This window comes from Geotrypetes seraphini, chromosome 3 (genome assembly GCF_902459505.1).
Source record: "Geotrypetes seraphini chromosome 3, aGeoSer1.1, whole genome shotgun sequence".
In the NCBI taxonomy this organism is placed as follows: domain Eukaryota; kingdom Metazoa; phylum Chordata; class Amphibia; order Gymnophiona; family Dermophiidae; genus Geotrypetes; species Geotrypetes seraphini.
The window spans coordinates 96,369,512-96,395,422 of NC_047086.1; the positions used below are offsets into that span (position 1 = coordinate 96,369,512).

The following is a 25,911-nucleotide window of genomic DNA, read 5'->3' on the forward strand; positions in this document are numbered from 1 at the left end:
CTGGGCAAGAAGGAAAGGCAAGGCTCAATGCTGAGCTAAGTGAAATATCAAACCAAGAAGCACCATGTGTGATAATCTTTGGGTAAAGATGCAGATCCATAATGTTGAGAAAGCAAAGATACTTAACTGTAACAAAGGAAATCTTGCCTCACCAACCTACTGAATTTCTTTGAAGGGGTGAATGAACATGTGGATAAAGGTGAACCGGTTGATATGGTGCATTTGGATTTTCAAAAGGCATTTGACAAAGTACCTCATGGAAGACTTCTGAGGAAATTAGAAAGTCATGGGATAGGAGGTAATGTCCTTTTATGGATTGAGAACTGGTTGAAAGACAGAAAACAGAGAGTGGGTTTAAATGTTCAATATTCGCAATGGAGAACGGTAAATAGTTGGGTTCCCCAGGGGTCTGTGCTGGGACTGCTGCTTTTTAATATATTTATCAATTATTTAGAGATGGAAATAACTAGTGAGATAATTAAATTTGCTGATGACACTAAGTTGTATAACGTTGTTAACTCGCAAGAGGACCTGAGTTGGCCACTGTTGGAATACTGGGCTTGATGGACCTTGATGGATCAGTATGGCAATTCTTATGTTCTTAGGTGTTCTTCAAAGACATGAGGGTATTATAACACAGAGGGAATATAAACATCTTTATATGCCACATATATACTTCGTACCCAAGATACGGGGCTGACCCATAGTATCAGGAAGGGGTTCACTGTTGGAACCCTTGTCCCAGTATATGGATCAACATTTACGATCAAAGATTAGTGAAGCAGAATCTTATGTTAGAGATTCTAGTCACTTTATACAAATATTGCAAGAGACGCAAGGATTTCAATCAGTAGTAAAGTATATGGTCACCACTGATGTGGTAGCACTATATACTAATATACCTCAAAGAGAAGCGTGTGGAGTAGTTGCTCATTTCCTGTCTGAATGTAAGGATATAACTCAAGAAAAGCGGGAATTACTAGTATCAATGGTTGAGAAGGTGATTTATAATAACTACTTCTCGTATGAATCTAAAGAGGTGGCAATGGGGGCCATGTAGGCACAATCCATCGCATGTCTATATATGACACAGTTTGAAAAGAAACATGTATATAAATCTAGACTTTTCCACAATGTAGTCTTGTGGAAACATTTTATAGGTGATATTATTATGTTTTGGAAAGGCTCTAAATTGAATCTTGAAGAGTTTCTGACTGAATTGAATCAGTTTGATCCACATATTAAGTTTACCTATACTATAAAATGCCATGGTATTTCTTTTATGGATATTCACATTAAGAAACAGAATGATGAAATGGTCCCTTCAGTTTATAGGAAAAGTTCAGACAGAAATACTCAAGCCACCACCCCAGACCATTGCGAAATAGCATTCCCATGAGACAATTTATGAGACTCAGACGCCTCTGTACAAATATAGAGGAATTTAAGATTGATGCACAAGACATGGGATTCTGTTTTGTACAACGGGGTTATCCTTTGGGAGTGGTAAGAAAAGCATATAAAAGAGCCATGTATTGTCATCGAGAATAGCTACTTACATTGACGCCAGTAAGTAAGAAGATACCACTGGTATGTGTGTTATCGCATATGCAGGAAGCCCGGATGGTCAGGAATATTATATGTAAATATTGGCCTATATTACAAGTATACCAACAGTTTCAGAAATTCCCAAATTTGCATATGCACGGGGCAATAACATAGGAGACTTAATAACCAGACAAGTCAGCACAGAGAAAGAGCAGAATCCGGGTCATTATGCTTGTGGTCATTGCAAGTATTGAAAATATGTATGGCAGAGTGATAAAGTGCAAATACCTAGATCTGATCGATATTTTTATTTGTATAGTCACACAGTTCTACTCAGATAGTTCTACTCAGGTAGTTTACTGCTTAAGTTTAATGCAATTCTACTCAGGTAGTTTACTGCATTAGTTGCCCTTGTGTTTTGTATTACATAGTGCAAACAAAGCATTCAATAAAAATTTGCATCTCAGTATATCCAAGTTGTATCAGACATCAATGTATACAGGCGCCTTTAGTAGATCATTGGGTGGAAAAGGGGCATACAGAAGGAGACTTCCGGTTCTTGGTATTACTGCAAATAAAATCAGTAAAAAGAGGGGCAACATTTCTTTAATGCTTCAGCGCAAAAACAGAGAATGATATTTCAATGGGGAACGTTAGATCCAGGGGGCTTAAACACAGACTTACAATGGTTATAAGTTTTCTCCAAGCAAGTAGACACAGAATAAAGGATGGGAAGCACATATAAATTGACATATCTTAAGCACTAGGATACGTTGAATTTAAGAATTGTAGTTATCAATTAAACTTGAATGGTTACCCCTGAGGACGGTATTGCTTTAAATCCGTATTGGGGATTTTTGGGTCATTAAAGTGTGTCGGGTACGTCAATTGTGACATCACACGGCTCGCACCTTTTAAGAACTCTCTCACGTGTAGTAGTGTCTTTTTCAAGATAATGCCATATCTGGGTGGCGGTTCTCTTTATCAGCAAATTGCCAAACCATCAACTTCCAACTTGGAATGTGGTGGGCATTTGAAAGCCTATGGTGCTAAGGACTTAAAAGTAAAATCAGCAGAGGAGATGGTGTGCTACATAATTAAATTGTAAGTAGAATATCAGCTTGGATTTAGTGAGCCTTGTGGGTTCAGTCTTGTGAATGGCCACATCAAAAATATAGAAGATAATGGGTAGAATACAACAGCTTGCATAATGAAACTCCAATCCTGGGCCTTCACTGTACAAATGAAGCCAGATGAGTCCAAAACAAAACTACTCTGGCTTGGCCCAAAATTAGATCAGTTACCCATGCTCATTCCACTAGCTTTTGGTCCCACATTGCAGATTGAATTCTCAAGCAAAGTTTTGGGCATCATTATTGACTCTACACTTTCCTTTAATGATCATCTCAACTCTCTGGAAAAAAAAATGTTTTTTAGTCTTCACATGTTGAAGAAAGTGAGATCCTGCTTCCGCCAACAACATTTTGCTGTCCTTGTACAATCAATCATTCTTTCCAGACTGGACTATTGTAATTCCATCTATCTAAGTCTAACCAATAAAAATTTAGTCCAGTCCAGGTAGTATGCTAGAGTACGCTTACAGTCCAAGTTATGAAGCGCTGCTTCTCCAGAATGGAAATGTGGTTTAGGAAATAAAACAAGTAGAACTATGGTTTGGTTGAGATGGAATTCCGAAAAACTTTAGGGAGGAATTTTGAATGTGTTCAGAGAACTATTCTGTCACAATAGAATCTTATGTAGGAAGGATCTGAAACAAGAGCTTGAAGTTCACTTACACAGCATGCAGATGTGAGGGCAATAAGGAAAACGACCTTTGAGAAGTTTCAAAGAAGAAGATGCAAGCAGTTCAAAGGGAGGCTTCATGAGAATGGAAAGAACTACATTGAGATATCAAACAACAGGTAAAGGCTTGAGAGGTGTTTTGTGTGAAATAGGGCTTTCATGAATTGAACTATCAGGGATGAAAGCTTTTTGTTGAGAAGTGAGTGGAACGCACTGAGATGAACTTTAACTGAGAAAGGTCTGGCACTCCTCCCCCACATGGCAAGGTCTGATATCCCTCTCCCTTTTTTGTTTCCCCTCCCCCCACTGGAAGAGCATTGATCTTCGGTCCTGAACCGTCTACATACAATCTAGCTGAAGTCTAGCTGAAAAACAGTAGAGGTGAATGTCTGCTGAAACCTCTAGTGGCCCTCTCATGGTACTTCAGTAACACCACATGAAGCTGTCACTAGAGGATGTGACAACCCTTTTGAAGGAGAAACCATGATGGGAAGGAGCAAGTGTGCATCACTCCTACCATTTGTCTGCTGGGCCACAGGGGATCATTAAAGTAGCTGGGGGGAGGGGGCTAAAGGGAATGTGAGGGGAGGTCTGGGAGGAGGTATGGAGGGATCAGACTGTGTTGGGGGGGGGGGGTGGAGAGGATTTATAGAGACAGGTTCCCAGAAGCTATGTGGGTACCAGGTTGGTCTCTGGAAGCTACAGTATGCATACCTACTCGAATATAGAACTGCTTTTTGTAAGGTCCTATCTGTCTTTTTAACTATGTGAGCAATGACACATAATATTGCCAATACTCATATAATTGCTGCTTCCTTCCCAACTGAGCTCCAAGAATGCCCCTCCACTGCCTGCAGTTAAAATGGGCCTGTTAGTGCTGATTGTCAGCACTGCCAGGTTAAATGCCACTGAATATCAATGGTTAGCCTACTGAGTATGACTTAGGTGAGTGGGAGCCTGTCCTGACCACTTAAATTGCTTTGAATAACGATTCCAATGTTTTTAGCTGACATTTTGTTACGTCCTTGATGTGGACCTTTTTGCCACAATCCGCCAATTCTAATTTGTAACCTTCTCGAATAATGTCCAATATCCACTGATCGGACGTTATCTTGGCCCACTCCGCCAGAAATGAAGACAGCCAACCCTCTATGGTCACGACAGAGGGAGCCGACATCTGGTCATTGGGAATTACTTAAGGCTGGGGTACGGGCTGGTTGAGCAATTTGGGGTTTTGTAGGACGAAAGGAATTCTTTTGTGGAAACCTAGGCCTAGAATTCTAGGAAGAACCATAAGAGGGTGTAAAGAACGGCTTTCCAGGCCTATATCTTTTAACATCTCTGAAGTGAGGTCTGGCAGACAAAGCCTTCAAAGATGCTTTAGGCTTATCTTCCGGTAACCTCTGCGTTTTGTTATCACCAAAATCTCTTACCAATTTTTCTAAATCTTCTCCAAATAACAAATGACCTTTAAAAGGAAGCCTCACGAGTCTAAGCTTGGAAGCCGCATCTGCTGCCCAGTTACGGAGCCACAATAAGAACATAAGAATTGCTGCTGCTGGGTCAGACCAGTGGTCCATCATGCCCAGCAGTCCGCTCACATGGCAGCCCTCTGGTCAAAGACCAGCGCCCTAACTGAGACTAGTCCTACCTGTGAACGTTCTTGTTCAGCAGGAACTTGTCTAACTTTGTCTTGAATCCCTGGAGGGTGTTTTCCACTATGACAGATTCCGGAAGAGCGTTCCAGTTTTCTAACACTCTCTGGGTGAAGAAGAACTTCCTCACGTTTGTACGGAATCTATCTCCTTTCAACTTTAGAGCGTACCCTCTCATTCTCCCTACCTTGGAGAGGGTGAATAATCTGTCCTTATCTACTAAGTCTATCCCCTTCAGTACCTTGAATGTTTCGATCATATCCCCTCTCAATCTCCTCTGTTCGAGAGAGAAGAGGCCCAGTTTCTCTAATCTTTCACTGTACGGTAGCTCCTCCAACCCCTTAACCATCTGAGTCGCTCTTCTCTGGACCCTTTCGAGTAGTACTGTGTCCTTTTTCATGTATGGCGAGAAACAACCGAAAGAGACACAGAGAGTATCCGCCAAATATGCTAGACCCGTTTCCATATCTGGAAAGTCGGATGGATCAGAAACCCCTGTCTCCATTATTTAATCTTCCATACGTTGAGCCCATTGCAGACATGCCTGTGCAGCATAGGAACTGCATACAGCTGCTTGTAAGGTAACTGCTGCTACTTCAAAGAACAGCTTAAGTGAAGATTCAATCTTCCTATCCTGGATGTCTTTCAGTGCTATACTCCCTCAACCGGCAATGTAGTCTTTTTGGTAACCGCAGCCACAAAAGCGTCCACCCTCGGATTTTTTAATTTGTCCAGTTTGTCCTGAGCTACTGGATTCAACTGCCGCATGGCCTTTGCTATTCAGAGATCTGCCTCTGGCGTGTCCTATTGAGCTGAAATAAGTTCTTGCATTGCTTCATGGACCGGAAACATTTTAGAAGGTTTTTTCGTGTCCGCCATAAGAGGATTAGCTGATCTTGTTGCTTTCAGATCAAGATGAGAGATATTAAGACCTTACAGTGCCTCCGAATTAAAAGATGGCAATTCTTCCTTATGAAAAAGATGGAGCGCTATAAGATCATCCACCTCTCTAGCCAGCGCATTATCTAACTCCAAATCTGCCACTTCTCCCTCCTCCAGAGATTCTGGAAGAGGAAGAGATAAGGTGGAGTCTGATGGAGGGTCACCTCCATCCATGGGTGCCACTCTCGCCTTTTTGCTGCCTGAGACTCCAGAGGAGGTCTACTGGCCTGGAGCAAGGAAAACTTCTCCAAATTACACTCCCCTTGCTGTGCAGGCTGAGAGCTCTGCATTAAAAATGCTTTATGCATTAACATAACAAACTCCAGAGAAAATGCCACCATATTAGTTTTTGTCTGCACTGGATGTATCTTCTCCTGCCCAGAAACCGTTGCTGAAAAGGAAGAAGAAAAGCAGCTGACTGCCGGTGAAATCTCTTCAGCCGCTGATGTGCACTCAAGTGGAATGGAAGCAGCCGCGAGTGCAGGAGAAGCAGGGCGAACTTCAACTGCGCGGGGAAACAACAGATACCTCCCCCACGGCATCTGTGCAACCTGTCGAACAGAGGCCCGATGGTGTTCGCTGCTTCCCACAGCGGGAACACCTTTTAACTGCCTCTGCTGCCATTCTTCTCAGTATAAGCCACTGAGCAACCCGAAGCCAGCAGTAAAAATAACAAAACCACATCTGAGCAACAAACAGTCAATTTGCACTGACCAAACGGCAGACAGAATAATCAATTAGAAAGCATAGAAATGAAATTTCTCTCACCCGAGCTCACCGTTGTTACAGCTGGTAGTTGTAGACTGCAGACTGACAGGAAAGTCCAGTCCAGCTACAACAATTTAGTTATCTGTTTTTGGAGGTGTTTTTTTTAAAGGGAAAGAAGAAAATTGAGAGAAGCAAGAATACCCCTCAATCCAATGGAGGGAAGGGTGAAGCAGGGACCTAGGGTGGCCCAGGTGTGACTTCCAAAGCTGGCACCGCTCAACCAGTCACCCCTGTCTACCTGAAGAGAAATTCTCAACAAAAGAAATTGAATTTTTCAGTCACAGTCAGAATTCAGGAGCTAGTTGAATAGTGACCATAACCTGCTAGGAGATAGAAAATGCTGAAGATACAGGGAATGTGTGCCAACCAGTGTTAATCAGTTTCTCTATCTCCACCTGATGGTAGATGTGTGCTGTCCCAATAGTCTCTGGATTCATCTGCTGCTGCTGCTAAGGAATATAATATGACTCTAGACACTAATCAGAATGCTTCTAAACACACCTTAGTTTATTTGAACATATATTTTGAATATATTTTTAAAATTCTGTTTTTAGCAAATTTTACTTACTTATTTAACAAAATGCTTCTCCTCAGTTTAATTAAAACCCTAAGTACTTGGACAGCCACAAGACCTTAAAATTATTATATAAAGCCCATAAGAAAGGAGATAAGGCCACTTTACTGACTGACACTTTCAGTATAATCTGTGATCAAGAAAAATTACTTTGTGCTGTGACATTATATAAATTCCATACTAATAACTTCCAAACAATATTTTTAATTAACAACCCCTATCTTACTGCATGATAAATGAAAAGAAATCACAGAACACAATGCATTTGACACTGGTAGTGTTCATGTAAATATATATTAAAAAGGTCATATCGTTTTTGATATTATTCCAATTGTTTATGAATCTGAGATGGAAAATGAACTACTGTAGCAACTTCTAAAAACTAATGCTGAAATACAGAATCGAGATCTTCATGCTTTATTAAAATCTGCAACTATATGCAAAAAACTGGTACAAACACAATTACAAAACATATTACATGGGAAATCAATGGTATCTAAGGCTACTATATACTTGTATTTTAGGCATGTTTCTGAGCCATAGTATGAATGATCAGTTTATCTGTCACTCAGTAAATATCCAACATTATAAGGACTTATCTGTTTGGATGACTTTTGGCACAATGGATCAAAAGCAAAAGTTGTTGGTCCACTCCAGATTTGCTATCGATTGGGTCATTTTGTGGATCAGTTTGTTAAAGAAGCAAAAGTTTGCTTCTTAAATAAGCAAAAGAAAAAATTAAGTCTCTGATTTCATATATCACTCCATTTAGATAATTTGAATTTCTGTATACTATTAATCTGGAGAACATATACCTCTAAGTGCAAGCAAAGCTTCAAATAGCTTCCAATATACGTGCTTATCAGGGTAACATATCAGAGTTAAGAGATATGATAAGCAATCATTTGAACCCTAAACATTTTTTTTTAGGAAAAATTGTACCTCCTGAAGAGATACTATGAGAACACTTCCAGAAAGAAAGAGAACTTTACTGTATTTTAACTGCTGGGAAATTTAATTTAAACTTGAGAAAAGATAGACATAAAGTTAAATAATAATCTCAATGTCTGCCTTTATTTATTTATTTCTATTTCTGTAAATTGAGTCTTTATTAATGTTTAGGGAATAGATTAGTAGTTAAAAATCTATACCAAAGCTTCATATATAAGATGTTTTAGAGTATAGGCTAAAGTTAACCATAGCATCAATGTAAAGCAGAGTAGTTGTTAAAAGAAACTTCTGTTTAGAGTTTAATTTTCTCCTACCTACACATGGAATCATCTTTGATTTACAGACTTTTGAAGCTACAAGATTTAATTATGATATCTCTAATCAGTCAGTAATTAGCTCTAGCAATAAAGCCTTTTTATGACCATGAAGGAAACCTACAAATAAAAATAAAATAAACACTAAGGGCTCCTTTTACAAAGGTGCGCTAGGGCCTTAATGCGCGGAACAGCGCATGCTAAATTGCCCTACGCGCTAGCCGCTACTGCCTCCTTTTGAGCAAGTGGTAGATTTTCAGCTAGTGCGCGCTAATCCGGTGCGTGAGATAAAACCGCTAGTGCACCTTCGTAAAAGGAGCCCTAAATATTTAGCATAGCTAACATATAACTTATAATCTTAGGTCACACTTCTATTCCACTAGTAACATAATTAACAGCTCACCAATACTAAGAGTCAGGCAGCAGACTATCAACAAGATGGGGGTTTATCCAGTCTTTTGCAATTGTTGTCATATGTTTGATTACATCAAACTCAGTGTAAAGAGCTCCTAGCTTTCAGGTAACGGGTCTGATTCTTGGAGACTGGAGAGGTATATAGAGGAGGCCTACAAGGACATAGCAGAGAAGTTCCACTTCAAATCTGGCAACCCCTGAGCTGCTATGAAGAAGAAAGTTCATCTAAAGGGACAGTATCACCTTGGAGAGGCAGGAAGTAACCCTGTAGCTAGGACCTGCCCTCTTACACCAAGAATGTCTCGCCAGGTGATTCTGCCCTGGAGGGAAAGGTTAGAACGATTGTATTAGTTAGTAATTCAATCATTAGGTATATAGAAAGTTGCATAGCTAGTGGATCACTTGGTCACTTCTCTGGGTCTATCCACTAGCCATTCAGGTGCCCCTTTCTCACATGTGATATGATACCTTAGGGATTTCCTAAGGTATGATCTCCTCAGGTATCTTATCATAGCTACCTGAAAGAAAGCAGCACTAGCTCAGTGGTTTAAAGCACTGCTTTCATTGTCCAAAAATCATGTGTTTGAATCCCAAGTATGATCAGCTCCTCCAGCACATATCCCTACTCCATTCAGGATCTTGTAGACTTCAATCATATCTCTCCTCAGCCATTTTTTTTCCAAGCTGTGGAGCCCTAACCTTTTTAGTCTTTCCTCATATAAGAGGAATTCCATCCCCTTTATCATCTATGTCGCTCCTCTTTGAATCTTTTCTAATGCCGCTATATCTTTCTTGCAAAAAGGAGATCAGAATTGAACGCAATACACCAAGTGAGGTTGCACCATGAAGCGATATAGAGGTATTATAACATACTTAGGCTTGTTAACCATCCTTTTTTAAATAATTCCTAGAATCTTGTTTATTGGCTGCGACCACACATTGTGCGAAAGGTTTCATCGTATTGTCTACCATGACACCCAGATCCTATTCTAGGGTGCTAACCTCCAAGGTGGACCCTACCATCCAGTGATTTGGGTTATTCTTCCCAATGTAAACATAAGAATAGCCTTACTGGGTCAGATCAGTTCTCACTACAGTAGTATCAGGCCAAAACCCAAGGAATAGCAATATTCTATGCTACTGATCCAGGAAATTGTCCAAAGTTTTCTTAAAACCACCTACGCTATCTGCTCTTACCACAACCTCTGGCAATGCGTTCCAGAGCTTAACTATTCTCTGAGTGAAAAAAAAAATTTCCTCCTTTTGGTTTTAAAAGTATTTTCCTGTAAATTCATCATGTGTCCCCTAGTATTTGTAATTCTTGACAGAGTGAAAAATCAATCCACTTGTACCCGTTCTACTCCACTCAGGATTTTGTAGGCTTCAATCATATCTTCCCTCAGTCATCTCTTTTCCAAGCTGAAGAACCCTAAGTGTTTAGGCTTTCCTTATAAGAGAGGAGTTCCATCCCCTTTGTCATCTTGGTCGCTCTTCTTTGCACCTTTTCTAGCACTACTATATCTTTCTTGAGATAAGGAGTAGAGAATGACACGGTGGCGGCTAGCCGCGGGTAACCCGCCAAAACAGTGACCAAAAAAAATGGTCACCGCAAGTTCGGGGACAAGGCAATTCACTGCCCCTTGGGGCGGTGAATGGGTAGCACGGGGTGGTGAACCATCTGGAACGTGCGGTGAACGAGCGGCAGCCCACTCTCTCCCGTCGGCCGGCCGACCATGCATCTCCCTCCCTCCCTTCTTTACCCTTACCTTTTCTTGTTAAAACGCGCGTTTTCTATAAGGCTAGGAGCTGTATTACAGCCGGAGCCTTGAAGTCAAGTCGTGTTGCACACTGGAAAAAAGTCTCCTCTGACGTAACTTCCTGTTTCCGGTTGCATCGGAGGAGACTTTTCTAGCCGGCAACCCGACGCGACTTCAAGGCTCCGGCTGTAATACAGCTCCTAGCCTTATAGAAAACGCGCGTTTTAACAAGAAAAGGTAAGGGAAAAGAAGGGAGGGAGGGAAATGCACGGCTGGCCGGTGGGAGGGAGCTGCTGGACCGCGTGAAGGGTGCTGAGGGTGGGGGGATGGAGAGGAGAAGACGCTGAAGACGGGGATGGGGCCGGGGCGGTGAAGGGGACGGCAGAGATGGGGACGGGGCGGTGAAAGGGACAGCGGGGAAAGAGCGTTGCAGAGGATGATGGTCCGGGAACAGGGCGGTGACGGGGACATAATTTTTCCCCGTGTCATTCTCTAATAATGAGCCAGAATTGAACGCAATACTCCAGATGAAGTCGCACCTTGGAGCGACACAGGAGCATTATAACATTCTTAGTCTTGTTAATCATCCCTTTTTAAATAATTCCTAGCATCCTGTTTGCTTTTTTGGCCACCACTGCACATTGGGCAGAAGGTTTCATCGTATTGTCTACGATGATATCCAGATCCTTTTCATGGGCATAATTCCCAAGGTGGACCCTTGCATTCGGTAACTGCGATTCAAGTTATTCTTCCCAATGTACATCACTTTGCATTTGTCCACATTAAATTTCATCTGCCATTTGGACACCCAGTCTTCCAATTTACTAAGGTCTGCCTGCTATTTTTTACAATCCGCATGTGTTTTAACAACTTTGAACAGTTTAGTGTCATCTGCAAATTTAATCACCTCACTTGTCGTTCCAATTTCCACATCCTTTATAAATAAGTTAAATAGCACTGGTCCCAGTTCAGACCCATGAGGCACTCCACTGTTTACTCTCCCCCACTGATGAAAATGACCATTTAACCCTCTGTTTTCTATCCGGGAACCAATTCCTAACCCACAACTGAACTTTGTCACCTATCCCATGTCTCTTTCATTTTATCAGGAGGCACTCATGATGAACTATGTCAAAAGCTTTCTGAAAATCTAGATACACTACATCATCTGGCTCACCTTTATCCACATATTTATTCACACCTTCAAAGAAGTCAAGCAAATTGGTGAGGCAAGATCTTCCTCGGCTGAACCCATGCTGACTCTGTCTAATAAAATCATGTTTGTCTATGTGTTCCACCATTTTATTTTTTATAATTGTTTCTACCATTTTGCTCGGCACTGAAATGAAGCTTACCAGTCTGTAATTTCCCAGACCTCCCCTGGAGGCCTTTTTAAAAATTGGTGTAACATTGGTCACCCTCCAATCTTCAGGTACTGCAGACAATTTTAGGTCAGATTACTGATCACTAACAGCAAGTCAGCAATTTCATATTTGAGTTCTTTTAGTATCCTGGGAAGTATACCATCTGGTACAGGTGATTTATCACTTTTTAACTTGTTTATTTGGCTTAGTATATCTTCCAAATTCACTCAGATTTCTTTCAGTTCCTCCACATCATCACCCTTGAAAACTACTTCCAGTTCAGGTAGATGTCTTATATCTTCCCGTAAAGACAAAAGCAAAGAGATTCAACACAAAGTTAGACAAGTTCCTGCTGAACCGGAACGTACGCAGGTAGGGCTGGTCTTAGTTAGGGCTCTGGTCTTTGACCTGGGGGCTGCTGCAGGAGTGGACTGCTGGGCACAATGGACCACTGGTCTGACCCAGCAGCGGCAATTCTTATGTTCTTATTCATTCAGTCTCTCCGCCATGGCCTTATCCTCCCTGAGTGAACCTTTGTTAAATGATTCAGAAGTGCAAACTTTGGGTAATAATTTTGTGGTATTGCGAGTGAACTTTGAGTACGGTATGTTGAGGGTCATAACATGGGATTAGAATTGAACATGAACAAGATGAAGATCATGAACACGAAAAATAATAAAGATTTTGAGCTTGAATGCGATAGAATAGAAGTTGTAAATGAATTCAATCTCCTAGGCTCTTTTATAAACAAAGAAGCAACTAGCAGAGAGGAAATACTCTGCAGAATAGTACTTGGTCACTCTTCAATAAAGACTCTTGACAAAATACTCAAAGGCAAGGAGGTAACACTCCAAACGAAAATCAGGCTTGTCCACGCACTCATTTTCTCAGTGGTCATGCGCCCCAATTGGTCCTTTAGATGGTGGCAGGATACTATTTTTAGAATCAGGTCCTAAGAATAGTAAATCACCTAGACTGGATAATACACATCCCAAATTACTGATACAATAAAATAATGAAATTGCAGATCTATTATTAGTAATTTGAACTTTATTTTTAAAACCACACATAATACCAGTAGATTGGAGCGTGGCCAATGCAACATAAAAAGGGTTCTAGAAGTGACCTGGAAAACTATAGATTAGTTAGCTGAACTTCAGTACCGGGCAAAATGGGCAAGACTATTATTATAAAGGACAAAATTATTGAACATATGTGTAGGCATGGATTAATGGGACAAAGCTAACATGGATTTAGCCAAGAGAAATCTTGCCTCACCAATCTACATTTCTTTTTTTTTTTTTAATCTTTATTCATTTTTAAACTTTCAATAAGTGTAACATAAGATACAGTTATTTTCTACTTTAACATCATTTAATATACCATTAAATTCAAACTCACATCCAATATCTCCCCTTCCATATACCCAACATTTGTTCTTAAGCATAAAAGTTCATAGAGTGTTCCCTCCCCACCTTGGACGTGTATGCAAAAAAAGGGAAAAAAATTATACTCCTTCTGTACAGTGTTTTGTTAATGGCTTCCATACATCCCTAAATTTCTTAAAATTAGCCTGTTGTATAGCTATTGCCACATTTCATTAAAAGAGTAAATAAACATGTTGATACAGTTGAGATGGTTGTTATTGTGTATTTGTTTTTTTAGAAGGCATTTGAAAAAGTCTTTCACAAATGATTCCTGAGGAAATTTATAAATCATGGAATGCAGAGGCAGTGTCTTATTGTGGATTAAGAATTGATTAAAAGATAGAAAACATAGTTGGGTTAAGCAGTCAATATGCTCAATGGAGAAGGGTAAATAGTGGGGTTCCAAACAAAACACAGGTTAAGGATCCAATATACAGTAATACCACAACCATAAGAAACCTTTTGTACCAATAAATGTAATAAATTTTTATTAGCTCTGTTCCTGAGGAATGCCTATAAGCATTCAAAAATTCAAAAATTATTTTAAAGTTATTCACTACTTGTTGAATAACTGTTTACCTCTGTAAGTGGAGGAAAAGCCTCAAGCTCAGACCTGCTGCATTCAGTTTTATGCAGACATTACACGGAAAATCATTACAAGGAAAAATCATTACACGGAAAAAACACAAATTGGCATAAAAACCTTGTCTTTTATAACAGTAGCTCAACTTCTTTTGTATGAGAAATGTGTATGTGCAATGTCTTAATCACTTATCAAAACAGTCACATATCTTGACCTTTTATATGGAAAATGTGTATATGTAAATCTTAAATCACTCATCCAAAAAGCTGAATCCATGTAAATACATATATACATTTTTCATATAAAAGGTCAAGATATGTGACTGTTTTGATAAGCGATTGCACATACATATTTCTCATTCAAAAGAAGTTGAGTTACTGTTTTAAAAGACGAGGTTTTTATGCCAATGTGTGTTTTCTCCGTGTAATGATCTGTCTGCATAAAACTGAATGCAGCAGGTCGGAGCTTGAGGCTTTTCCTCCTCTTACAAAGGTAAACAGTTATTCAACAAATAGCCAATAACTTTAAAAATAATGATTTTTGAATTTGTTACTTATAGGCATTCCTCAGGAACAGGGTTGACAAAGATGTATTATTATTATTGGTACAAAGGTTTCCTTTGGATGTGGTAAATGGTGGGGTTCCCTAGGGATCTTTGCTGGGATTGCTGCTTTTTAACATATTAATATATGTTCTGGTAACAAAAATAACGAATGATCAAATTTGCTAACACAAAGTTATTAAAAGTTGTTAAATCACAAGAGGGTTGTGAAAGATTGCAAGAGACCCTTAAGAGCCTGGAAAACTAAGCATCCAAATGGCAGGGGACTTTTAATGTGAGCAAGTGTAAAGTCAGGCTTTTAGGGCACAGGAACCCAAACTATAGCTACATAATGTAAAGTACCACATTAGGAGTCCTTGCCCACAAAAATGATTTAGGTGTCATCATTGATCATATCTTGAAACCCCCTGCTCAGTGTGCAGAAGCAGTTAAGAAAGAAAACAGAATATTAAAAGATACATGGAAAATTTTACGATATGTCAATAATCTAACACCTATTTCAATTCAAAAATCTACAAATCAAACTATATGGCTGAACTCCAAGATTCAAATTGGCGGATTTAAGATTGTCTGGAAGTATTGGATAAAAGCTGGTATACGCACGTTAGATGATGTTATATCTAATGGTAAACTGCTTGATTTTTCACAGTTGCAACATAAATTTGGTCTTGATAAATCACAAAGTTATAGATGGTTGCATCTGAAGCAGACTATTCAGGCGGGGTTCCCGGAATAGAAAAATCTTAATAATCAATTTAGTTTAGAGTTCTTATGCTTTCAGGCGGACTTCCTGGGACACCAGGCCGCACAGTGGTACAAATTAATATCTGGATATATGAATAAAAAACCAAAAACTAGACTTAGAGACATTTGGAGCATTGAGATTAAGCATCAAATTACTGCGTCTCAATGGCCACAAATTTGGTCTTGGAGGATGAAATGTACAATGTCTGCATCTATGAGACAAACGTGGTTCTTTCTGTTGCATAGAGCATTCTGGACCCCTGTTCGTTTACAAAAATTAGATTGCTCTAAGTCTAATAGATGTTGGCATTGTCATCTCGAAGCGGGGACTTTGGATCATCTATTGTTCTATTGTCCATTTATTTTGGCTTTTTGGAAATCGATTTGGGGCCAAATAAATTGCTTGCTAAAGAATCATGTGACATTATCATATGACACAGTTTTATTTGGCATGTCTATGAGAGCAAAGAGCCAAATATCTTCAAAAAATAATAAACTTTTACTGATTCTGACAGGAGTTGCCATTCAGCAAATAACGTATAATTGGAAAAATTGGAGCAGATTTAATTATAGTTTTTGGTGGAGTTCAGTGTGTCATACTTATAAAATGAAAAGAGCATTAGCTGTTCAAAAAGGATATTTTAATAAATTTCAGGTTGTGTGAGGGCCATTAATAAATTATTGTAAGGAATAGATATCATTTTTCCCTGACTAACATAAATGAAAGAATGGGGGGGGGGTGATTTTCATTATTTGTTATGAAGGGAATGAAAGAATTTATTATATTATATGTTTTATTTGATATTAGAATGGTGGGTGGGATGGGGATAAATCTTATTTAATGAGGAAATTTGTGGAATTTCAAGTGATGTATATTAAGTTAAAACATTATTACTTTCTGTATACTTGATGTAAAATATAAAATTATGCTCAGTGTGCAGAAGCAGTTAAGAAAGAAAACAGAATGTTAGGAACTATTTGAGAAGGAATGGAGAATACTACTGAGAATATTATAATGTTTCTTTATTGTTCTATGGTACAACTGCACATCAAATAATGTGTGTAACTTCTCAAAAAGGATGTGGTGGAATTGGAAAAAGTACAGAGAAGGACAATGAAAATGATAAGGGGATGGGATGACTTCCCTAAGAGGAAAGGATATGAAGGCTAGGGCTCTTCAGCTCAGGGCAGATATAGAGGTCTATGAAATCCTGAGTGGAGTAGAATGGGTAGATGTAAATCACTTGTTTACTTTTCCAAAAATACAAGAATTAGGGGGGTATGCAATGAAGCTACTAAGTAATACATTTAAAACAAACTGGAAAAATATATTTTTCACTCAAAATATAATTCAGCTCTGGAATTCTTTGCCAGAGAATGTGCCAAAAGCAGTTAGCTTAGCAAGGTTTTAAAAAAAGGTTTGGATAAGTTCCTGAAAGTAAAGGACATAAATCATTATAAAAATGGACTTTGGAAAATTCTACCACTATTACTGATCATTTCTATAGTGTTGCTAGAAGTGCACAGCACTGTATATTAAACATGTAAGAAACAAAACCTGCTCGATAGCTTACAATCTAATCAGACAAACGGGACAAACAGAGGTTAGGGGATTTCTCACAGAGAGAATGATAAAACAGAAATTGGTAAAAGTTAGAAGTTATAATAAGCCTCAAAAAAGTGGGCTTTTAACCTAGATTTGAACACTGCCAGAGACGGAGCTTGGCGTACTGACTCAGGCAGTCTGTTCCAGGCATAAGCTGCAGTAAGATGATAAATTCACTGCTTACTGTATTTGTAGACTAAATTGCATAAAATTTGTCTTTAATCTTCTGAGATCTTGCCAGGTACTTGTGATCTGGATTGGTCAATATTGGAAACAGAATACTGGGTATAATGGACCTTTGGGTCTCTACCAGTAGAGATTACTGCAATCTACTCCTAACTGGTATCTCGCGGTGTCGCCTCTCCCCCTTGCAATCTGTGCAAAACTCTGCTGCAAGACTCATCTTCTACCATCTTCTACTATCTTCACTATGCTCATGTCACTCCTCTCCTTAAGTTACTTCACTGGCTCCCTATCTGTCATCGCATACAGTTCAAGATTTTATTGCTGACCTACAAGTGTGTTCATTCTGCTACCCCTCAATATCTCTCCTCGCTTCTCTCTCCTTATACAGTTCCCATAGAACTCCATTCCTCAATAAGTTGCTCTTAGCTTTACCCTTTTCCTCCACTGCCAATTCCAGACTTTGTTCCTTTCATCTAGCCTCCCCCTAAGCCTGGAATAAATTACCCAAGTTTGTCTGTCAAGCCTCTTCCCTTATCATATTTAAAAGCAGACTGAAAACTCATGTTTTTAATATAGCCTTCAATCCTTAACCCTACTTCTCTGCCCTCCAAACCAGCCCGTTGATTAACCGTTCCAATTAACTGTATCCACAACATCCTGTTTGTCTATCTTGGCTGTTTAGATTGTAAGCTCTTTCGAGCAAGGACTGTTTTCTTATTCTTTGTGACTCTGTGCAGTGCTGTGTGCGTCTGGTAGCGCTATAGAAATAATTAATAGTAATAGTAGAACCAGTATGGTGATGTTTATGTACTTATGTAATTTATTTACATATACCACAGATATTCATAAACTTGTCTAACCTGGTTGTAGGCATTCCATGGGGGTAGGGATTGCGTGTATATGTGCATATGTGTACATGTACACACATGCATTTAAAATAAACTAGAATATTAGTGCATACCCGAACAAGCAAGTATAAATGTGAATGGATATTTTCCTTGAGGTGATGTTAAATTGCTTTAAGTTATGCACATTTTAGACCCTTTTTTATGATTTTTTTTTTTAATATGCCAAGCAATAACATCACCATTCATAATATATAAAAGGATAAAAGTTAAATTGTTTTGTGGTAATTTGCTAATCACATTTATTTAGTAATTTTTTAGGGCTGTGTGTCATGGACATGGAAGACTATCTAGCTAACATATTTACATTAGTGTGCACTAATTAGATAATGATTAATGTGGGAATATTTAGCATCACTTAGGCCTCCTTTTTCTAAGCTCCAGTAGAGGTTTCTACCATGGCCCAGAACATTAAATGGTCTGACGCTCATACGAATTCTATGAGTGACAGAGCATTTAGGGCTAGATTCACTAATCTGCCCGAATAGGAACAATCTGTTTCCAATTCAGGCAGGTCCAAATTGGAAGCAGCCTCCTGTCACTGCTGTCAGGGCTCTGCCCCCAATCTCTCTTGCCTGCTCGACGGACTCTCCTGCTCTCTGCCACCATTCCCTGCAGTGCAAGCCCGTGGTTTTAAAGTGGGCATGCACTGCGGGGAACGGTGGCAGAGAGCAGGAGAGTCCGGCGAGCAGTCAGGAGAGATCGGGGCAGAGCAGGGCAGGCAGGAGAGCCTATACTAGCCCCACCCACCGGCCCAACACACCGCCTCTGGCCGACACCCCCCTCAATCCAGCACGATGGGCCCACTGGCCCCACCCACCACAGGTCGTCCCAGGCGATCGGGCCCGGCCCACCTTCCCTGCGTACTTCTTGAACAGTTGGGAGCAGGAGGGATGCCCGGTCCCTCCTGCTCCTTAGGACAAGGCTCCCTCCATCCTCGAGAGCAGGAGGGGTGCCCAGACCCTCCTGCTCCTAGGCCAATCTTCGGGAGCAGGAGGAAAGTCCTCCTGCTCCTGCTCCCCCGGCCGCTGCTGTGCAATAGCGGCCTTAGGCCCCATCCCGGCACATCATCTGATGTGCTGGGCACTGATTGGCTGAGGCGCTTCGCGCTCCTCCCAGGCTCTTCCCAACTGAGAACAAGTATTTTCGAAATAGGATGATTTTAATTGCCTTATGAAATTGAACATAGTTTTGTATTTGTTTTATTGAAACAGGAAGAAGATTCCATAGTTTGGCTGCATAATAAGAAAAAGGCCTAAAAAATCTTTTTTAAACTTTAGCAAAAGGGCCCCTAAATTTGCAGCTACCTCTTGGTAAAGTCCCATAAGCTGCAGAGTGGAATTTCCTCTCGTTGGTTCTCTAACAAGCTGTTCCAGGAAGCAATCTTGTGTAGCCTCTAGGAATTCTGTCTCCCTAGCGCACTTTGAGCTTCCAAGACTCCAGTCTATTACGGGATAGTTGAAGTCTCCCATAATAACCGTGTTAATATTACAGTTACCACAATTATATAGCTCAGAAGTTATTTGTTTTTTTTTAAATTGTCCAATCACACACCGGTCCAGTACAGATGACTGCAGGCAAACAGGTGTTTATTTTTCTCTTCTTCTTTCTTTCTTGTGTGGGCTAGCGTTTGATTGCAGTTCTTGTTGATCCCTACTACTCTATTAACAAATCAATAAAGAAAACCCTAACTATTCCCCAAGATTCCACTTTAAACTAGCTATATAAAATAATAGATAATTGAGATAGCCCTAAACTATACGCACCCACAATTAACTAATATTTAAATAAACCTTTTATAACACTAAGACCCTAGTGTATGTTGCCAAGGTTAAAATTAGAAGAAAATCCAAACATTGAATAAATGTTTCAGAAATAATGCTTCAAAATACTCCAATAATATCTCCAAAATACAGACAACTTCTATAGGCAAAACCCATCCAAACTCAACTGCTCTCCTTGGCAGTTTAGAATACTAGCCCCATTGCTAACTTCCTGGAGAGAGAGCTGTGCTTTCCAGAATTCCAAAAGTGACACGTACAGCTCAGAATTCTTAAAGCTACAGAAATACTTTTTTTTAAAATTTTATTTATAACCTTGGTTACATTTTCATGAAACAAAAGAAATGCATTCTAACTGAGAAACAAATTAGGACACCCTAATAGCTAGTGTTACCCCATTTGGCTGAAATAACTGCAGTGAGACGCTTCTTGTAGCCATCTACCAGTCTCTGACATTGGTCTGAGAAAAGTTTGGCCGCTATACTTAATCGTGGCAGGAAGATTAAGTATAGCTGCTGCGTCTAAAGTAACCCGGTTCTGTAACCGGCGTCTGTAACATGGACATTGGTTACAGAATTGGGTTTAGTTTGGGCGGGTGTAGGCCTGATTCTGTATAAGACGCCCATCTCGGGCATCCTATACAGAATCTGGGCCTAAATGTCTGAGGTTTAAGTAGGGCAAAACTCCTTCAAAATGCTGAGTAACAATGTTCTAATCATGTGCACCTGTGATACACCTGTGTGTGATTTGAGCCACTTTAAGTGGGAGGATATGCAGGGGTGTCCTAATTTATTCCTTAGTTAAGAATACACATTTTTGTGGATATCTTTTGTTTCATGAGTAAATCAAGGAAATTTTGTTGTCTATCATCGATAAGTGAACATTTCTAAAAATGATTACAAAAAAAAACAACAAAAAAAAAACCTTAATATTTCATGGAGTGTCCTAATTTTTTCACATGACTTTTTTTTACAAGGCTCTGAAGGCAGAACCTTCTTCTTCAGGTCAAGTATGAGCAAATGAAGACAGTAAGTGAAAATAGGCAAAGAAGTGTTATCCAGTTAGCATGTTTGCATTAGCACATGTTAACTGGATAAAGCAAACTTAACACAAGTGCACTTAGCACCTTCTAAATAGGCACTTCCTAATCTGAATATTAGCTCACTACCTGCAAAAATACCTGGGCTTCTTAACATGAATGTATTCTAAGCTTTAGGAAAAGGGACACTTTGTGGCAAACTGATGTTTAGTATGAGGAATGTTTCTGATAAAAAGAGGCAGTTGATAGTTAAGTCTGTAGACCATTAACATTAACAAAATTGTTCCAGGTACACGATCTGAAATATTCTTACCCTTTCTCAACACTGGTGTGCACTGCTGATACAATGTCTTCAAGGACCTTTAGGGGCTCTTTTACCAAAATGAAGTCTGCATCATTTCCACTATTGTAAAAAGAAAAGAAACAAAAAGTTTAGACGCTCCATTAATGTAAAGATATTACCGTTCATTTAATACTAGCAAAGAACTTCAGAATTGTATTAAACTCCCTATCATTTTTACTTTGTTCCTGAGCAAAGAGCAATGGTATAGTCTCTGCATTTCTTAACATTTCAGAACTTATATAGCAGGGGTGTCCAATGTAGGTCCTCGAGGGCCGCAATCCAGTCGGGTTTTCAGGATTTCCCCAATGAATATGCATGAGATCTATTAGCATACAATGAAAGCAGTGCATGCAAATAGACCTCATGTATATTCATTGGGGAAATCCTGAAAATCCGACTGGACTGCGGCCCTCGAGGACCGACATTGGACACCCCTGTTATATAGCATACAACTATTACCTACAAAAAGCAAGGGGAATAAAATTTACCATGAAAACAGTTAACATGAAACCTGTTAAGCAACCTTCAAGTTAAGCAATAAAGCATATCATGAAGTCAATTTTTTTTTTAATTGTTCACACTAGTGATGTCTTAAATATTTTTCTTTTTCATGCCTTTGGCACAGTTTCATTTTCATGTACAATTCTAAGTGCACCTCATGGCAAATCATAAATACTTTACTTTATAAATCACCCAGTCTGAGTACTTGGCTTATTGATGGAATAAAGCAAGAAATCCAGATTTTGCACAGATCTTCTGGGTAAGAAAAGGGATACTCGGTTGAGAAGATCAAAACCTGTAATGCATTTTACTAAATGTTTGCTGAATGTGAATTGCAGTAGCACAATTAAATTGAACTCCTGCAAATTTGATAAGACCTATATCGAGAACTGAGCTGAGAACACTGTTACTGGCTGCCATGAGGGGAGTTATGGTGGGCTGATGTCTTCAGCTGGTGGTGCCATGGGATCCCCGTCATCTAAAGTATTTAATTTTTAAGTTGAGAAGGAAGGGGATGGGGAGGGGAAAGGTAATATGAAGCATGCTGGTCGCCCACTTAGTTTGTTGTAAGTAGTGTACGTTGTGTTGCATTATTTGGTGTTAATTTATATGTATGTATTTTTTGTAACCCGCCCTGGGTAAGGGTGGGATATAAATAAATAAACCATACCAAACTCTTACTCAGTCTTCCAATTGGCACATCTAACATTTGCTACCTGGATATGTCACAGTCTTAGTAGTCCATATAAGTTTCTATTAATTTCACCATTTTTTTTTTCTTTTTTAATTCTGCATAAATACCCCCAAGTTGGATTAGCTTTGTGAGGGCTATTCTAATTGTTCTGACAGTGCAACTGTAAGATTTTATCTATCGCCTGTCTTTTTATTTAAGAAGCAAGAGAGGTGATGGCTTGTCACCTGGCTACCTTCTTTCCCATTTTTCTTTGAACCACTCAAATAAGTCCATATGTAGAGTTTGTTTATTTACATTTGCTTCTGTTAAATTGTGTTGTTATAAAAGATTTTTTGAGAGAATGGTTGGTTTGGAAAAATTATGCTGGGATGATTCTAGGAAATTTTTCAAATTTAATGATTCTAATTTGGCTCCCACTTTTGACCTTCATCGACTGCCTCAGCTTGAGGAATAAAAACATATCTACAATCAGAAATATTCAATTCCTGAAGAGGTGCAGAGTGAGGATCTGCTAAGGGGAAGAAAAATTCCATTTTGGAATATTTTACCTGATGGAATTCAAACTTGGGAAAAGGGAACCTTGGACTTCAGTGGGACAACTTTTTTTAGTTTAGTACTCTGCTTTTTTCAGCAAAGTCAGTTTAGGCAATAGTGTAGCCTTTAAAGTCTCTGTTAGGGTATTCTTTCACCATGTTTCTCCAATTCATGATGTAACTTCCTTCTTCTTGCATTTTGTAATTCGCTGATTGTCCATCCTTCTTTTTATGTGAACCGCCTAGAAGCCAGTTTGACTATGGCGGTATAGAAAAATAAAGTAATTATTATTATTATATAAAAAGTGTTTTAGTCTAGATTAGTATTTTAGGTTACATTTCAGAGCATAAGATCAGATCAGATTAGGGCACAGACAGCAGTAGAGGAAAGTGTTTAATTCCCTCCCACCCACCCCAAGGCTGATTTATAGGCTCTTCAATCAACTAGAAACAGGGCATCGTTTGTATAGGATTTTTTTTCTGTATTTTCTTCAGATGCAAGTACTTCTGCAACAACAATATAGCTGGGAAACATTGTGGGAAAACCTGCTTTTGTTCAGGTTACAGCTTCTGTCTCTGTGCAGAGATAAAATGTTACCCAAGCAGAGGGAATGATTCCATGTGCAAGCTGTCTTCAGCTTGAATCCCTAATGAAGAAAGTAAAGAATCTGAGAGAGATGGTGACAAGACTGAGAAGCATCTATGGGAATGAGAAGTACATCGAAGAAATACTTCATGCAACATGTAAGATTTCCAGTACTGTCTAGAATGTCTCACCTATTGCACTGGAATAGGTGATGTGCTAATTTCAAACTTAGCATATGGCCACTAATGTGAAAATGGAAATTGAAGCCATTTTACAGCCATGCTAAAAAGTGGCCTGCCTCAGCGCATGAGTAAACCACACACTAAAAACAGCGTAGGCCATTTTTTTAGTAAAACTTAGTAAGAGGGCTCCAAAGCCTAAAATCAGGTAGGTTTGTAGTATTTCAATCAAGAATCAATCTTATCTATACCATTTTAAAACAAGACTAAATACAATTGACTCAACAAACACAAGTATAGGAATAGAACTCTAGTGAACACCTGAGGCATAGTCCTTCTGCAGCTGTGACCTATTTGCATAAAATGGATCAAACCTACTTCACACAAGTGTAAATATTTTAAGTGAATGTGTTTTAGCCTTTTTCTTCCCAGCAGGATGTTGCATTTCCTTCCTTACCAAAAAAAGAAAAAAAACCCATAAACAATGAAAAGCCCATCTGAAAATTTATGAGTGATAAAGCTTACATCAATTCCAACTATAATATTTTTACACACTGTTCCTAATTAATTTTGCAATCTTATTGTCTTGTAACTGCTAAGGCCCAGATGAATGAAAGTCAGTGGAAGCGGCGAAGAGAGGCGGAGGGAGAGAAGAGGAGCCAGAAGTTCCAGCTAGCAGTGGCAAGAGCGGGTAGCTGCGAGAGAAGGTTCCGCCCACCCCCTGCACGTCAGCGCCGTGTCAGCGCCCGGACTCCCCCCTTAAAAGGAAGGGAGCCAATGGCGCGCAGCGAAGGCGAGCGGCAAAGGTGTTTGCCTTAGCGAGAGCGCCTTTGCGAAGGAGCCTTAAGAAGGGCTGAGCGAATACAGTCAAGGACTCAGCAAAACACAGGAAGGTAAGGAAAAAGAGGGCACACGAGCAAGGAGAGCACTTACACAAGGTAAAGAGGCAAGGAGAGACACTAAGATCCAGGGACAAGAGAGGGATAGGCCCAAGGGAGGACAGCACTTACTCACAACATGGGAAGCGGCAAGACAGGAACACACACGCAAGACAAAGAGAAGCAGTGAGGCAGACTCCAGGGACAGAAAAGAGGTGGGCCCATCAGAGGACAGCATTACTCACAAGCAATAGAGAAGGCAACAGACAAGTAGGTGAAACCGAGCCAAGCATAAGAGAGAGCCAGCACAGACACATACAAGCAAAACACACCTAGTGAAGCAAATCGAAGAGGAACAGAGATGGAAGCAGCAGGAATCCAGAGGAGCTTCCCAGTGTACTGCACGGAGTGTCATATGTACGACTACCTCCCCTCGGGGAGATGGGCATACATATGCGGTCGGTGTCAGGAACTGGACAGTCTGAAGAAAGAAGTCAGTCGACTGCAGTGCATGATTCAGGAGTTGGAAGAACTGCACTTTTAGGAAGCCTCCTCCAGCACAGCTGAAGACCCCGCAGGAGAAAGCCACATCGAGGATCAGAGGCAGCGCTGGAACGAGGAAGCTACGCCCACGCGAAATAGAAGACAGGAACCAACAGACACTGTTGATGGAGGAGCTTGCGGAACAATCGTGCAAGAAGAGGAGGTGAAGTCTCAATGGAGCCCTGAAGGGGAAGTGAAGAACCACACCGTGGACACGGACTTGCGACCAGTGAGGAAGCTGAAGAAAGGGAGATCTGCAATCATAGTAGGAGACTCAATCCTGAGAGAAGTGGACAGTCACGTAGTAGGAGGGAGAGAAGACCGACTAGTGACCTGTCTCCCAGGAGCAAGAACAAAGGACATCACCGACAGAATTGAGAGGATTCTGGAAGGAGCGGAGTCAGAAGAGATAGCAGTGATGATCCACTTTGGGACAAATGATGTCAACAGAGGCAACTACAGCAGGACTGCGCTAACTGAACAATTCAAGACCCTGGGAAGGAAACTGAAGCTGAGGACACAGAAGATAGCGTTCTCAGAGATCCTGCCAGTACCGAGGGCAGACGTGAAGAGGCAGATGGAACTACAAGCAATAAACGCATGGCTGCGAAGATGGTGCGAAGAAGAGGGATTCCACTTTGTGAGAAATTGTACAACTTTTTTGGGGAAGAACAAGCTCTTCAGGAGGGACGGACTTCATCTGAGCACGACAGGAACAAGACTTCTAGTAA

General features: G+C 40.1%; 1 protein-coding gene across 1 annotated transcript in view; it reads right to left on the reverse strand.

The window, feature by feature from the left end:
* NBAS (NBAS subunit of NRZ tethering complex) overlaps positions 1 to 25,911 on the reverse strand; it is an 852,905-nt gene that overhangs the window by 169,994 nt on the left and 657,000 nt on the right. Inside the window, exon 45 of the mRNA XM_033937554.1 lies at positions 21,237 to 21,326. Within this exon, the coding sequence (XP_033793445.1) occupies positions 21,237 to 21,326 (90 nt within the window). The remainder of the gene's footprint in view (positions 1 to 21,236; positions 21,327 to 25,911) is intronic.